The 17,594-nt window shown below is 36.1% G+C and overlaps 2 protein-coding genes across 2 annotated transcripts in view; one reads left to right on the top strand and one right to left on the bottom strand.

Moving 5' to 3' along the window:
• Roc2 (Regulator of cullins 2) overlaps positions 1–17,594 on the top strand; it is a 169,259-nt gene that overhangs the window by 46,673 nt on the left and 104,992 nt on the right. The gene's annotated exons all lie outside the window — the stretch shown is intronic.
• The window catches only part of LOC148941894 (trehalose transporter 1-like protein), a 60,109-nt gene continuing 50,509 nt past the window's right edge, over positions 7,995–17,594 (bottom strand). The window contains exon 7 of the mRNA XM_089103612.1: positions 7,995–8,952. Coding sequence (XP_088959738.1) covers positions 8,144–8,952 — 809 coding nt within the window. The 3' untranslated portion in view covers positions 7,995–8,143. The remainder of the gene's footprint in view (positions 8,953–17,594) is intronic.

Here is a 17,594-nt window from a genome sequence, read left to right as displayed (position 1 = left end):
ATGTAACTGTGACAAGGTAAACCACAACAAAACACTACTGAAATATTTCAACTCATGCATTTCAACGATAGAAATTCAAAATGAACTTTGAAAAATTAAGAGAATGTAACTGTGACAAGGTAAATCATGACAAAACACTACTGAAATATTCCAACTCTTGCATTTCAACGAAAGAAATCCAAAATGAACTTTGAAAAATCAAGAGAATGTAACTTTGAAATGGTAAACCACGACAAAACACTACTGAAATAATCCAACTCTTGCATTTCAATGAAAGAAATCCAAAATGAACTTTGAAAATTTAAGAGAATGTAACTGTGACAAGGTAAACCACTACAATACACTACTGAAAAAATCAAACTCTAGCATTTCAATGAAAGAAATTCAAATGAACTTTGAAAAATCAAGAGAATGAAAGTGTGACAGGGTAAACCTCAACAAAACACTACTGAATTATTCCAACTCTTGCATTTCAACGAAAGAAATCCAAAGTGAACTTTGAAAAATCAAGAGAATGTAGCTGTGACAAGGTAAAACACGATAAAAAACTACTGAAATAATCCAACTCTTGCATTTCAATGAAAAAAATCTAAATGAACTTTGAAAAATCAAGAGAATGTAACTGTGACACGATAAACCACTACACAAAACTACTGAAATATTCCAAATCTTGCATTTCAAGGAAAGAAATTCAAAATGAACTTTGAAAAATCACGAGAATGTAACTGTGACAAGGTAAACCACGACAAAATACTGCTGAAATGTTCCGACTCATGCATTTCAATGAAAGAAATTCAAAATGAACTTTAAAAAGTCAAGAAAATGTAACTGCGACAAGGTAAACTACAACAAAACACTACTGAAATATTCCGACTCTTGCATTTCAACGAATGAAATTCAAAATGAACTATGAAAAATCTAGAAAATGTAACTGCGACAAGGTAAACTGCAACAGAACACTACTGAAATATTCCAACTCTTGCATTACAATGAAAGAAATCCGCTATAAATGTTGAAAATCAATAGAATGTAACTGCGACAAGGTAAATCATGACAAAACAACTACTGAAATAATCCAACTCTTGCATTTCAATGAAAGAAGTCCACAATGAGCTTTGAAAATCAAGAGAATGTAACTTTGACAAGGTAAACCATGACAAAACACTACTGAAATATTCCAACTCTTGCATTTCAACTAAAGAAATTCTAAATTAACTTTGAAAAATCAAGAGAATGTAACTGTGACATGTTAAACCATGATAAAACACTAATGTTGGGCGGGGGAGTCAAACGTTTGGGGGATTGGGTCCTTTTGTCCCAAAATGCAAAAATTAAAAAATATTAAAAAATGGGGGCTCAGGGGCCTTTGGGGCTCCGGAGGACCTTTGGGGGCCTTTGGGAGCCCGGGGGACCTTTGGAGGCCGGGGGCTTCCTGCGGGGTTGGGGTAGGGGGATCGGAGCCCTTTGGGGTTGGGGTAGAGGACCTCACGACACTGTACAAATGGAACTTGTGTAGTATAACGACCACAGAGTTTCACCCTCAAATCCTCTTCTAAAATCATCTTTTAAAATGTCTCTAACTGTTTCGCCGAAATAATTCCCTAAAATGTCTAAAACGGTTTCGCCCAAATAACCCCTAAACGTAATTTCAGCGTGTTCCTTTTGTTTTTGGCATCCCCGCGCTGTCACATTTCAAATTACTAGGAAACCCTTTTTCGCGTTAATCTCTTCATCTCTAAGATCAAAACATTCGCCCGGAAACAATTCTCCTGGAAGAACTCCAAAGACATTAATAAACATTCGCCCGGAAACAATTCTCCTTGGAAATACATCAAAGAAATTAATAGACTTCGCCTGGAAACAATTTCTCGGAAATCCGTTCTCCCTGGGGATTCCATGCCCATACATGGTGCCCCGTCACGACTGACAGCACACGTGTTCTCCCTAGGGACTCTATGCCCATATATGGTGCCCCGTCACGACTGACAGCACAGGTGTTCTCCCTAGGGACTCTATGCCCATATATGGACCCCCATCGGCATTAAACTAAATTGTAGATGGCAGCAGGGGTGCCCGTCACGAGTACTAGGGTCCTTTCTACTGGTAGGAGGCAATAAAATTCAATCTACTGAATTAAGTTGAATAACGTTTGATGTACCTTTTCTGAATACATTCTGTGTTTTTTCAATTCAATGATTTTGGTTTCAAATACAAACAAGAATGCCCTCTAAAACTTGAAACGATTGTTTTTCATTTAATTTGTGCTCGTGTTGTAGATCAAATTTTAAGAGAAGAACAGTGTGGCTTTTTTGTTTGATATTCCATATATTCAGTGTTGTGGGAAATACTTCTAAAATGTTGTTAATTATGAAATACGTACTTAAAGTACAAATTACTGTAGCTAAAAAACACCTTCTCAAAGCATACCCATTAAAATGAAAATTCTTACAAAATTATTATCAAAGTTGGGAGTTTGCTTTAAACAAAAAAAGTTTTCAAACCTCTAATCTCCAAGCTGACTCTGCTTTAAAGTGAAAATCGAACTCCAAACAGAAAAGAACGTTCTAATGGAACAGGCAAGGGTGTGGCAGTAATGAACTTTTGGAAAACTCTTGCAATGTCTGGATATTCTTTCAAGGACTCAATCAAACGGTTTTTATCGTCCATGAACCTCAATAACTTAACTTTCATGTTAGAGCTAAAATAAGAATCCTTGCTTGTCCCAACACCAGCACTGTCGAAAGTAAAAACGTCGTCAGGATTGATCAACGTTACATTGATGTGCTCGGCATCACAATCAGTCAGCTGATCAGCTGAGCAAAATATGTTTCATTTCGTCACAAATCACATCAATGATTCGGTCACGGATATCTCCCGGTATTCATCTTCCCTTGAAACCAGGATGGCTTCCACTAGCTATTACTAGCTCCTTAAAACTAGGTTCACGTAGCTGCATTGTCAAAGCGTATGCAAACCAGTTCTCTAAACCATCCAAAGTCGCTTCCACGAGAGCTTCTGCGTGTTTCATAGAGGGTTTTTTATTCATGTCACTCATTTTCTTTCTTAGTGCAATCAAAATGTGCAAGTGTTCCCGGAAAACAGTTCTTGTCCTCTTTTAGTATGTCAAGTTCTCTTGCTCAGTTACCTTGGCATACTCCTCGAAAAACTCAAGCTCAATCGCTTTCAACTTTGGTAGGATCAGTTTGGTGTAAACCTACCCAATCTGGCCCCGCACTTTGACAATCCTTTTCACAGCATCATGTCGAGAATTCTACTGAGCCAAGCCTTGCACAAGGTTTTTTAAAAGCGTTTTCCTCCACAGTCACGTGACGCCGCATTTCTTCAATTATATAGTCCACTATGAGGTCAACAATTTGCCTCTCCGAAAGTTTACTTGTTTTTTTTTCTCGAAGGAATGTCTGCTCGGAGTTCTTTCTCTAGGAGTCTGTTCTGTTGTGACTTCGGAATCCAAACTGCTGCAATCTCCAGGTTTTCTTGGAGGCTTGACACCCTCCCCTGACTGACGTCTCTGACTTATTACCATCAAGGTTGCTGTGAAACCGCAAATTTTCTTTTTTCTCCTGGATCTCCATAAAAACGTCATAAGCTAGTAACGGATGAACATGATAGAAAATGAAACACTTTCAGACATCTACACCTACCTGACAATAAACTTAAGACAAAAATCTTCTTTAAACACGATCTTCAGCACAACGTGTTTTTTTTTATTATTATTATTGGGATATAAATCTACGCTTCACCACTGACCAGCTAAAGAAATAAGTAAATGAAAAAAGAAGAAAGAAACAACCTCAACAGGACAAGATACAATTAGGACAAAGTTTATCAATAATTTCTTATACCTTGTTCAATGTATCTAGACAGAGATAAAGCACATGTGAATAGTTTTACTTTTTTCCTTCACCATTTGTCAAATATTAAAATTTTTCTGTTATAAAACAAGGCAAAGCAGTTTAGCGGCAGGGAAGTAGATGTCCTAAAATCTGTTCTTCAGGTTTACATGGACCGACACGTCTGAACTTGAAAATTATGAACCAAGATTTGGGACAACTTTTAATAAAATATTTAACCTGAATGTCCTTACAGTTTGCACATCCAGGCTTTAGTCTGAATCTGCTTAAGTGATTTTGTTAGATACCGCATCAAAAAGGCCCACAAATTATTATTATCTGAATTAAAAGTTATTTTATTTCTCAAACCTTGTTTTTAATGTTGAAGGAATAAGTTTAAAATTGCTTAATTAACGTTTCAGCTTAAGAAGAGAAAAAAAAAACTTATTATGAAAAGAGCCACAACTAGTAGTGAAAAAACTGGCAAATAGACAGTTACAAGTCTACTTGCCATCAGATGTTATGAAGTTAACCATTTTTGTGCATATCACCTGTTTCATCTCCACAGGGGTCTCTGTTTCGACCCGATGTTATTATTTGCCTGATAAGAAGTAAAAGTTTGGAGTATAGACTCAGATTTTAATAACTTCTCAAAACGGCGTCTCCACTTATGCTCCACCTAAGTTTAGTGCCTTGGACTTTTTACGACACTGTATACTTTTTAGTTTAATTTTAGTACACTCAAAGTCCTGCTCAGTTAAAGTACTTTAAAATGAAAAATTTTGCCTTGGCTACTGAACTTTTGCTGTTTTTATATATATCTACTCTACAAATATAACTTGCCATCAGTACAGTTCCTTTGGGTCTTCTTCTAAATCTTAAAATCTTAAAAAGCTAACTATACAAAATGCAATCCGGAAAAAAAACAGTGAATACTCTTGAAAACTGTGTTTGATAGACAAAAGTATTTAGGAATATTGGAAAAAGTTAATTTATATTTAAATACAGAAAAAAAAATTAAATATATATTTCAATTACTTCATCTAATTTGTAATTAAATACGTTGAAAATTAATTAATTACGTATTTAAATACTTGTAATTAATTACTTCCACAACACTGCATATATTAACCAATGAAGTGGGTGATAAATCAGTTATTATTGTTACTTGTACTTACCTGCACAGAAGCGATATTATCGGACGGCATATCGTGAGCATAACATTTGCCCAAAGATCCTCCTCCCCACCCCCCTAAGAAGAAAATGAAAACCCTACCTGGAAAATAGTTTTTTAATTTTCATATGCCCCTTTCCATCAAAATTTTTAGAAAGGTGCACTTCTTTAAAAGTAGATTATGATCATTATCGAAGAATTGCGGTAAAAAGAAGCTAAACTTTAGTGTAAAGCGCAAGGGGTTGAGGGGATGGTAGTCCAACCTCCTCATGTACCATTTGACTCTGGATGTATTCAACCTATGTTGCTACTACCACTACTACTAACGGCTCATTACAGTACCAACCTGCCCGAGGCCCGTACAGCTCTCCCCGTACTTTCTACGCCCAAATTTTTTAAAGCTTCACTCTTTATCTCCTCCTAAGAATTTCTGATTTTCTTCAAATCCCTCCTTACGACCTCTTCATTTGGGGAGGATCTAATTTTTGTTTAGTCCTTGATGAATAGCCGAAAGAACAATCTTTGGTAATGTGTCATCCTTCACGAGTAGAACGCGTCAACCTTTATCTTATTATAGCCCTAGAAAGTAGGATATAATCCCATTTTTCGTACAGCTTTTTGTTTGATATACGGTCAGTCAAACAGGTACTCAAAACTATTCGAAGACAAATCCTCTGTAAAACATCTAACCAAGTCTCCTCCATCTTCTTAAGCACCCAAGTTTTTTAACCATACTTCATGACTGTCATCATTGTAGCTTCCGGTATTCTAGTCTTGTTTTGCAGACTTGTCTTCCTATTCTTTTAAAGTTTTACAACTGGGAACAAACACCCTGGGACTTTTAGTGCCTTGGACTAAATTTTACTCCATCAAACACAATTTTCAAAAATATTTTGAAAAGAAATCAATAAAGCAATATAGATCAGATAAAAGTGACCCTGTATACTCAGGGTATAAATAGAACCCTTGCTTGTTAAAACTGTTGCCTTAGGAAGCCAGAAACTAAATATATATTTATATTTAGATGAAAAATGGGTGATATTTAGATTGGTGGTAGACACCAATCTTTAATTTTTCCTTGTCCCTGTCAAATATATCTAACAACTTGATTGAAACTATATATTAACCGTTTTAGCCATCGAAGTTTGCTATGGAAAAATTTGACCAGTCCCCATTAGCTGCTAATTGTCCAACTTTTCTTAGAAGCATTCTTCAATAGGGGGCGGTTTAGTTACACCCTGTGAAAAAACACCCTGAGAGTTGGTTATTCTACTTTCTACGTAATAACTGCATCCACCATCGTTACCCAGTAAGAGAACCTATCCACTTGTTCGATCTTCTCGTTACGTAACATCACCTCTTCACCTTTGTTTATTCTTAGTCTTAGCCATTGAGTCTCTTGACGTTAACTTTGAAGCCTATTCTTGCGCCCTAAACTCTCAAAACATTCAAAAGCTCACTTATTTTTTGAAAGTTTCCATCCCTAGTGTCAGGAAACCAATTCTGTTGCTGAGTATAACCGCGTAATTATCTGTAAATACACACGCTAGTAGTGATACTTTGCAGCTGCAGGAATGAGCGGTAAGCATTTTGGATTGGAAACAGCTATTTGCACTGGCTACTCTTGATATGAACAGCCGGCGGTGGAGCTCAGGTAATGATTTGCCATCTGAGGTGGTAGCTCTATACAAGCATAAAAGAGCTTTGTTGCCTGTACAGCTCAAACAGCAACACTGCAAAACACAAAACAAGAGTTCTATTCTTGTTGAGCGAATAGGAGTAAGTTTTTAATGGTGTCAGGACACCTGGTATTACCTATTGCTTTCAGTTTTGAACTTCATATCAACACTCTCCATTTGTCTAGTGATTTCACCTCAAATGGTTTCACTTCAAGTCGCAGTTATCAGAAATAATTGCGAAACTGCAGGAATTTCAGTCTGGCAGCAAAGGTGTGCTTGCTTGGGTTCTGTCTAATGTGTAGCATAACCAACACGCCAATGTCATTTCTGATCAAGTACCCTATGCTTGGCTGAAGTGCGGTTTTTGCTGCTAAAGCCTCTATATTCTCTTTGACTCTTGATACTTCGCACCCTATTTCTACATGTTGCCCAGCTACTAGCTTCATGATGTTCTATTTCTCGTATGAATTAGAGGGAAAGTATTCTTTCTTCCACCCAAGATTTATGGTAGAAGTTAATGTGATGGTATGGGGTCGTTTTTATTTCTTTCGCTTAAATGGTTGCGATCTTTAGTGGTCAGCCACAGCAAAGGTATATACACAGTACCACATGTATATTTCAAAAAATGGGACACATCATAGCGCCACAATCAGACGTTGTCCTCGGAGGAACTTGTGTTGGAGTTTTTTCAACCATTCCTACAGCATGTACGACCAGCCATCGGTTAAAAGTTCTTATTGCGCAATAGCGAAGGAGGAGCCAGGGAGAAATGGGCAACGCATGACGCGCCCGAAAACTCATCATTACATCATCATTACTGATCGCACAGCAGAGGCAATCACACTGACGTCAACTAAAATCTAATTGTTCTGTACTAAAGGCAAGTAAGATGTGGCTACCTCTCTAAGTGAATTAAATGTTTTCTCATACTGCGTGAAGGACCCGTGACTTTTTGGAGGTCTGGGCTCTTAGCTTTTGATTTGTTATTTTAAACTTAATGAATTCTATATATTTGAAATCAGCGTGTTAATTGATATCAAATTCTTTTTTTAGAATTTCGGTGACTATTGGGCCGAGTCATTTCTTACCTATTGTTCGTTACCGCGAACTGTTTGATACATTGTCGTGATAGCAAACTAGATATATTAGCTGAGAAGATGTAACAGTAAAGCCCTTTATATCTTTGCATGGCCATGTGCTGTATTTCTGCACGGCCATATTGGCAAAATAGCTCAGACACAGATATGTCGATCAAATTTTTAGTTTCAAGTATTTTTTAGGTGTATCAACTCATATTTAATGCTAATATTTATTTACAAGATATTAAAAACAATTTACAGCGTATAGACAAGATTATAAAACTGTACATATCAACTAGTCCAACGAGAAACCCCCCAATAATCACACATATTAACAACATCCCATTGTGTTTTATTATTCTATAGTTTTGTTATTTCTACTTTTGGTTTCTTTGGAACTTTTTTCCTCATTAGTTTTTCTTCAATATGTTCCAAAGAATGGCTCTTTGTCTCTGGGACGAACATTAATACAAATACAATGCTTACTGCACAAATAGCACCAAAACACCAAAATGTACCATGAGCACCGAAATTTTTCATTAAGTCTTGGAAAATTTTGGTAACAACAAAACTGCAAGCCCAATTAAATGCTGTGGCAACACTGGCTGCTGAACCTCTAATTTTGGCTGGAAAAATTTCACCCATCATTAGCCATGGTATAGGACCATATCCAATTGAAAATGCAATAACGTATATAATAAATGTTACTAAAGGTACCCAACCATATTCCGAAATATCATGTTCCTTATGTTGTGCCAGGTAGAACCCGCCAGAAACTAGTAACGACAGAGCCATGAACAATGCTGATACGTTTAATAAGACTTTTCTTCCAACTTTGTCAATAACTATGTTCGACCCTATTGTGGCGACAAAATTGGCAATACCAACAAAGATCGAAGATAAATTAGCACTTATTGAGCTCTGAGACTTTTCAAATATTGATTCGGTGTAGAATATGACAGCATTTACGCCAGAGAGCTGTTGGAAAAACATGAGACCAAGTGAGATAAACAAAGGCTTGAGGTATCTCATAGTCATTAGATCTCTAATTCGACTTTGGTTCTGTTCCTGATTTTTCTGAGCTGCTTTCATTTCTTTTAGCTCACGTGATATGTCCGTTTTTTTTCCTCGTAGCCATTGTAAGGCCGATTCAGCCTCCTCATTTCGACCTGCAAATTAAAAGATTGAGCTGAGCAATATTTGAGAACCTAATTAAAATACCAAGGACATTAAAAATGAAATCTAAGTGTTTGAATTGCTTAATTCCTAACTTGCACAATTATGTATATCTTAAAAATTAGCAATAATTAGCGTATCAATTTTTGTAATAAAAAGACCTTCCCATGTAGTTAAACAATTTTCTGTAGGATGGGACAATAAATTTGGAAAAGAAATAGGAGTGAGAAACCAATAAAAAGAAGCTAAAAATATGTGGTACTGAACAGCTTAAGAATGTATAGCTTTCCTTTGATTGTATTACCTTTGGGAATCAATAAACCGTCAATAGTTGGATTTTTACCGACAAAAAGCATTGTCAAATTTAACTATTTAGTTTTGCTTATGAATTTTCCGGGCTTAACATGGATACACTGCTTATTGATTTTCAGGGTTCAAAGTGGTAAAACTCGCTAAATGTGACTAAAAGCTAAAGCTTCATAATTTGGAGGTCGAAAGGAAATAAAATCATTTTACTTAGATGTCCTTAGCACTATAAAGTGGTTTTGCATTGACTAATAAGGTCAATATTAGCCCTCTAACTACTTGATTGCATAGGCTTTTTTTCAACCTATTGAATAGTAACTAAAAAAAAACAAACTTAGAATAACGGATTTTTGATTTTCCTGATTTCCAACAAGCTGTAAAATATTAATTTGAGAACCAGTTATTGGGGTTATTGCCTAACAAGCCATTCACACTGAATTTTGCAAGATCTGTAAAAATCTAAACTTATTTCTGATTTGTGGATTATTTTTAGTTAACCAATCAGTGACACTTATGTGAAGGGGCTTATCTTACAGCTAAAAACAATTGTCACGATACTGTGAAATGACGTGTATTGTGGAATATTGGTCTACAAGGGTCCTATTAATAAATATTTTGATTCAGTTAAATTTTTGCCTCAAACGAGGGAATGAACAATTAAAAAAATGTATATTGCAAATGAAAACTTTTTAATAATGTCCACATCATCTATTTGAGGCTTTTTTTTACATTGTTAGTTTAGCACTTCCTTCCTGTTTGAACTTTTTAGACTTCCTGATTCGTATTAAAAATATTTATGACAGTATTTTTCAAAACATAGATGGACAACTGCTCTCTGTTCCCTAATTGGTAATACAGTGTCCAATGTCGCCAGATTAGGAAAATTTCTCTGTCCTCGTTCAGTAATGTTGTTTTTGGTGCATTTTGGTTTTTTTGGATGAACTGTATTATACAAAGAACTTGGTAAAATTATTTGCCATCTACAAGTAAAATTGCATGAATTATAGATGGCGATATAATCTATGAAACATATATGGTTTCCACTCGTTCCTAATGCTACCAAAAAAATTAAAATATTTTTGAGAATTATTCTTACAAAATGTAAATTGTGTAATTCAAAAAGTACTTTCTCTTCTTCATAGCATCATTCCTTTTCGAATTTTTCTGAAAATATTTTAAATTACACATGGCTGTCCAATACTGCCAGATTCAGTGCATTTTCACGATTCGGTCATTTTATTTTTATACGTGACTGCATTAAATTCTTTAAATAAAAGCATTTTCAAAACAACTTTTTTTTTAAATGCATCTTCACCCATCTCCAAATAAAATCGTATTTAAATCTGCATATGATGTTCCAATCTTCTTTGGTAACTAACCAAATTATAAGGCCTGTTTCTACCGTTGCATTTGTTATCAATAACGTTCTGTTAGCTCGGTTAAGTAGAATTTTAACGGACAAGAAGTTGTTTTTAACTATTAATAAAAAAAAAAACTTTCCAAAAAATAAGTTTTTCAAAGAAAAGTAAAGGCCATTTTAAACTTAAGCTCAGTAGATGCAAATACCTTTTAAAATTCAAACTCAAAACGACCAAAAATTACTATTAAATAATAAAGGAATCCCAAAAGGACCAGAAATTAAATAAACAATCGTAGCAAAAACATACAACAAGTAATAACGAACAGAAATTAAATAAACAATCAATGCAAACAAACATACAATAGATATGAATTTAAATTAATAAATAAATCTTAAAACGAGTGAAAATTAAGTTGAATCGAGCTTGAAACGAACAAAAATCACCACAAATAAGAGTTTGGATATGACCTCTTTCTCTGACTGTAAATGTCTAAAACCTACTGCGTCATTGGCGCTTTACTGAAAACAAATTTTATTACAAATATTTTCTTTCGTACTTAGTATTTAAAATAAACATTAAAATTACAGTAAAATTTTGAACTGATGAGCTTTCAGCAGTGAATATCATACATCAAATATTCAGTTTAATTTATTAGCTCTTTTTAAAGTTGTTAAAGAAGAATATAGTTTCTCTACAAACAAGTGTTTGGATACTGCCTCCTATTCTAACTGGAAATAAAGACCAAAAGCCTACTGCGTCACTGGCACTTGACTGAAAACGGATTATATTACAAATATTTTCTTTTCCAGTTCTTACAGTATTGAAAATTAAAATACAGTTGTAGTGAGATAAATTCTTGAATTGATGAATCTTTAAACAATTTATATAATTATGCATCAAATATTCAATTTGTTGTAGTTATTACTTTCCGAGACTAGTCATGACGAATATAGTTTTTAGTAAAGCGCCAATGACGCAGTAGGTTTTAAACTCTTACAGTGAGAGAAGGAGGTCATACCCAAACTCTTGTTTGTGGTGATTTTTGTTCGTTTCAAGCTCGATTTGCGTATTCAATTTAAGTTTCACTTGTTTTAAGATTTATTTATTCATTTACATTAATATCTATTGTATGTTTGTTTGCATTGACTGTTTATTGAATTTCTGTTCGTTTTAAGTTTCATTTGAACTTCAATAGCAAAATATTTTTTTTTTCGTTTTAAGCTTGATTTTTATATTCAATCTAAGTATTACTCGCTTTAAGATCTATTTATTCATTTATATTATTACTTTTTGTATGTTTTTGCTATGATTGTTTATTTAATTTCTGTTCGTTTTGGGTTTCATTTATTCTTTAATAGTAATTTCTGGTCGTTTTGAGTTTGAATTTTAAAATGTATTTGTATCTGCTGAGCTTAAGTTTAAAATGGCCTTTACTTTTCTTTGAAAAACTTTTTTTTTTGGAAATTTGTATTTAATTAATTTTAGTTAGTTTTTGATTGAAAAAATTTTATGTTTTTAAAAATTCCGTATTTCAAAATCAAACTTTAAAAAAACATCAAATATTCATCAAAGTATCAAAAGTGATATCAAAGTAACAATATCAAAGTGAAAAAATGGGTTTGTGTCAACCTCGGAGTTTTTATTATCTGATGTTTGAACTGTTTTTAACAAAATTGTTGTCTCAAAATTTTTATCGGATGGGTTTGGGGAAAAAGGGTGTGTGGGGACTAGATTAAGCTTCCGTCCCTTTTGACTCTTTATAAGTGAACTAGAACTTTTTATTTTCAATCAAATTAACCCTCTCTGAAGTTTATACGAGTATCCCTTCTATAAGAACCGTATATATCCACAGAGTATAACTTACAACGCCTGTCCCTGGACCCTGGGTGCTTTTGTCGACCCCGGAGTTTTAATGTCTGATGGTTGGACTATTTTTAACACACTAGTCACCTCACATTTTTATCAGATGGGCTTGTCAATCCGATACACCCTGCGGCAGGTAGAGTTAAAGGGGCTTGCTGCCCTCTGATCTTTTTTCACTTCAAGAAAATGAACTACAGCTTTAAGTTTCTATTCAAATAAATCCTCTCTGAAGTTTATACGAGCATACCTTCCATAAGAACCATATATGCCCACAGAGCAATACTTACAACGGCTGCCCCGACGCTGGGGGGGGAGGGTGTCAACACTGGAGTTTTTCTTATCTGACCTTTGAACTATTTTTAACGAAATGACCATACGTAAAGGAGTTTATTTTATATAATCTTTAAACTATTTTTAACAAAATGGTTACCTCAAATTTTTATCAGATATATTTTGGGAAAAAGGGCTTGGGGGGGCAGTTGCCCTCTGATCACTTTTGACTCTTGAAAAGGGCACTAGAACTTTCGATTTCCAATCGAATGAGCCCCCTTTGAAGTTTATTCGACGACCCCTTCTATATGAAGTGCCTCTCGGAAAAACAAATGGAGTGTGGGGGGAGGCTAGCTGCCAATCACTTTTGATTCTTAACAAGTGAATTACAACTTTCAATTTCCAATCAAATGAGCCCTCTAGGAAGTTTATACGATTATCCCTTCCATAACAACCATTTATGCCCCCAGGGCATAACTTACGATGCCTACCCCCGGGCCCTGGGGGGCTGTGTCGACACCGGAGTTTTTTGTTATCAGAACCTTGAACTATTTTTAACAAAATGTCTATCTCAAAATTTTTATCTAATGCATTTAGGGTGTGGAGGAGGGGGGAGGCTAGTTGCCCTCCGATCTCTTTTGACTCTTAAAAAGTGAACAAGACTTTCAATTTTCAATCAAATGAGCCCTCTCCGAAAATTATATGAGCATCCTTTCCATAAAAACTATATATGCCCCTAGAGTATTACTCATAATGCTTGCCTCCGGGCCCTGGCAGGTCCCGTCGATACAGGAATTTTTCTTATCTGACCTTTGAACTATTTTTAATGAAATGGCTATTATAAAAACTTTATCGGATGGGCTTGGGGAAAAAGGGTGTGGGGGGGGGGGGGCTCGTTGCCCTCGAATATCTTTTGACTCTTATAAATTTAACTAGAACTTTCAATTTCCAATGAAATGAGCCTAAGCAAATGAGTCCTCTCTGAAGTTTATACGTGGAACCCTTTCATACGAACAATATATGCCCGGGGGCAGATAACTTACAACACCTGCCCCCGGGCCCTGGGGAGTTGTGACGACACCTGAGTTTTTGTTATCTAACTTTCGAGCAATTTTTAACTTAATGGCTATCTCAAAATTTTTATTGGATGCATTTTGGGAAAAAAGGGCGTGGAGGGGGGCTAGTTGCCCTCCAATATCTTTTGACTCTACAAAACTGAACTAGAACTTTCAATTTCCAATCAAACGAGCCATCTCTGAATTTTTTACGAGCATTCCTTCAATAAGAACCATATATTCCCCCAGGGCATAACTTACAACACCTGCCCTCGGTCCTTGGGAGGCTGTGTTGACCCCTGAGTTTTCGTTATATGGTCTTTGAATTATTTAAAAAAAAAGCTATCTCAAAGTTCTTATCTGACGGGTTTGAGTAAAAAAGGGCGTGAAGTGGGGGGGGAGCTAGGTACCCTCCAATCTCTTTTGACTCTTAAAAAGTGAACTAGAACATTCAATTTCCAATCAAATGATCCCTCTTTGAATCCCTTCGAGCATCCCTTCCATAAGACCCATATGGCCAAAGGGCATAACTTACAACGCCTGCCCCCGGGTCCTGGTGGGTTATGTCGACACCGGAATTTTTGTTATACGGTCTTTGAACTATTTTTATCAAAATAGCTATCTTACAATTTTTATTGGATGCATTTGGGAAAAAAGGGTTTGGGGGGAGGAGCTGCTTACCCTCCTAGATTATTTGGCGCTTAAAAAGTGAACAAGAACTTTCCATATCCAATCAAATGAGCCCTCTCTGAATTTTATACGAGGATTCCTTCCATAATAACCATATATGCCTCCAGTGCATAACTTATAACCCTTGTCCCTGAAGACTGTGGAGGGAGTATCCTGCTCAAACATATAATTTCCAGAACTTTAAACTACGTTGAACAAAATGACTATATCACAATTTTGACTGGATGTGTTTGGGAAAATTGTGGACGTGGAAGGGGTGTTGCCTTAGAATCACTTTCTACTATTAAAAAGGGAACTAGCCATTTAAATTTCCAATCAAATGAGCCCTTTCTGAAGTTCCTACGACAACGTTGTCTATACAAAACCTTATATGCCCCCAGGGCATAACTTACAACCCTTGCCCTGAGGGCTGTGGGTGAGGTGCCATCCTCAAAGACCTAATTACCAGAACTTAAAACTACGTTGAATAAAATGGCTATCTCAAAAGTTTGATTGGATGGGTTTGGGGAAAAGGTGGGCGTGAGAGGGGGTTAGTTGCCCTCCAATCACTTTCGACTATTAGAAAGGGCACTAGCCCTTTGAATTTCCAATCGAATGAGCCTTTTTTGAAGTCTCTACGACAATGCCCTCTATAAAAAAAAACCTTATATGCCCGCAGGGCATAACTCAAAATCCTTGCCCTGAGGGTTGTGGGGGAGGGTCCTCCTCAAAAATATATTTTCTAACTGGAAATAAACTACGCTGAACAAAATGGCAATCTCAAAATTTTGATTGGATGTGCTTGGGGGAATGATGGGCGTGGGGGGGGGGGGGGCTAGTTGCCCTCCAATCACTTTCGGCTATTAAAAAGGGAACTAGCCCTTTAAATTTTCAATTGAATGAGCCTTTTTGAAGTTTTTACGACAACGCCTTCTATAAAAACCTTATATGCCCCCAGGGCATAACTTAAAACCCTTGTCCTGAGGGTTGGGGGGGTGTTTCCTCCTCAAAAACATTTTCTAGGTGGAAATGAACTACGCTGAACAAAATGGCCATCTCAAAATTTTGATTGGATGTGTTTGGGGGAATTATGGGCGGGGGGGGGGCTAGTTGCCCTCCAATCACCTTCGACTAGTAAAAAGGGAACTAGCCCTTTGAATTTACAATCAAATGAGACTGTTTTGAAGTTTCTATGTCAACACCTATAAAAAAAACCTTATATGCCCCCAGGGCATAACTTAAAACCCTTACCCTGAGGTTTGTGGGGGAGTTTCCTCCTCAAAAACATATTTTCTATTTGGAAATCAACTACGCTGAACAAAATGGCTATCTCAAAATCTTGTTTGGATGTGCTTGGGGAAATAAGGGGCTTGGGTGGGTCTAGTTGCCCTCCAATCACTATTGACTATTAAAAAGGGCATTACCGCTTTGAATGTCCAATCGAATGAGCCTTTTTTGAAGTTTCTACGACAACACCTATAAAAAACCTTATATGCCCCCAGGGCATTACTTAAAACCCTTGCCCTGAGGGTTGTGGGGGAGTGTCCTCCTCAAAAACATATTTTCTATCTTGAAATTTACTACGCTAAACAAAATAGCTATCTCAAAATTTTGATTGGATGTGTTCGGGGGAATGATGGGCGTGCGGGGGGGGGGGGGCCGCTACTTACCCTCCAATCACTTTCGACTATTAAAAAGGGCACTAGAACTCTCGCCTTCCAATCGAATGAGCCCCCTTTGAAGTTTCTACGACGACCCCTTCCACATGAAGTGCCTCTGGGGGAAAAAAATAATCAAAACAGTTCGTGGTAACGAACTGTAAGTAAGGAGCGACCCGGCTCAATGGTAACCGAAACTCTAGAAAACGGGTTTTTGATACCAATAGATCCATCAAAAGAATCAGATTTTAGTTACGTATCAGTTACGTATATTCAAATATATAACCTTCATTAAGTTTAGTTTTACCCATCAAAAGCTACGAGCATGAGAAAATTTGCCTGATTTTCGAAGAAAAGGGGAAAACACACCCTAAACTTCATAGAATCTAAATAAAAATCACACCATCATATGCAGCGTATCAGAGAACCCTATTGTAGAGGTTTCAAGCTCATATCTACAAAAATGTGGAATTTAGCAGTTTTTGCCAGAAGAAAGATCACGGATGTTTATTTTTTTGTTTGTTTATTTTTTTTTTCCAGGGGTGATCACATCGACCCAGTGGTCCTAGAATATCGTAGGAGGACTCATTGGAACGGAATTAAAAGTTCTATTGCCTTTTTAAGTTACCAAAAAAATGGAGGGTAACTAGGCCCCCTCCCCTGCTCATTTTTTCCCAAAGTCACCTGATCAAAATTTTGAGATAACCATTTTGTTCAGCATGGTTGAAAATATGATAACTATGTATTTTAGCATGACTTAATCCCCCGAAGTCCCCAGGGGGAGGGCTGAAAGTTATGAACTTTACCCAATGTTAACATATAGTATTGGTTATTAGGAAGTATACATACATTTTCAGGGGGGATTTTTTCTGGTAGTAGGGGGGGTGTCGGGTTTATTTGGGAAGATCTTTCCATGAAGGAAGTTTTCATGGGGGAAGAGACATTGCTATGAAGGGGGTGCCGGATTTCCCAGCATTATTAAAAAAAAGATCAGAAATTAAATATAAAAAAAAACAAGTTTTCCAACTGAAAATAAGGAGTAACATCAAAACTTAAAACGAACAGAAAATATTACGTGTAAGATTGGGCTCACCCCCTAGTCAATGCCTCGCTCTTTAAGCCAAAGATTTTTTAGTACTTTCATAAGAGCTATTTATTCTAAATAACGGCCTTTGTGATTAAGGCTATTTTCAAATATTTGGAACAAAATTCGAACTTTAGCTTAAAGAGCGAGGTATTGACTAGGGGGCGAGCCCCCTAATATACATATTAAAAATATATGAATATAGAAGTTCGTTACGTAAGTTAATTCGTAAGTTACGTATTTTTATTACTAATAAAAACGTTCGTAGATAAAATTAAACAAGTTTCGAGAAAGCTATTTAACCAAATAAAAGTAAAATTAATATGCAAATTGTGTTTTAATTATTCATATACGGTGAGCCAAAATCAA

Source organism: Artemia sp. Qi Xiang Cuo, chromosome 17 (genome assembly GCF_049724085.1).
Source record: "Artemia sp. Qi Xiang Cuo chromosome 17, ASM4972408v1, whole genome shotgun sequence".
NCBI classification, from domain to species: domain Eukaryota; kingdom Metazoa; phylum Arthropoda; class Branchiopoda; order Anostraca; family Artemiidae; genus Artemia; species Artemia sp. Qi Xiang Cuo.
This window is presented reverse-complemented; position numbering and strand designations above follow the sequence as displayed.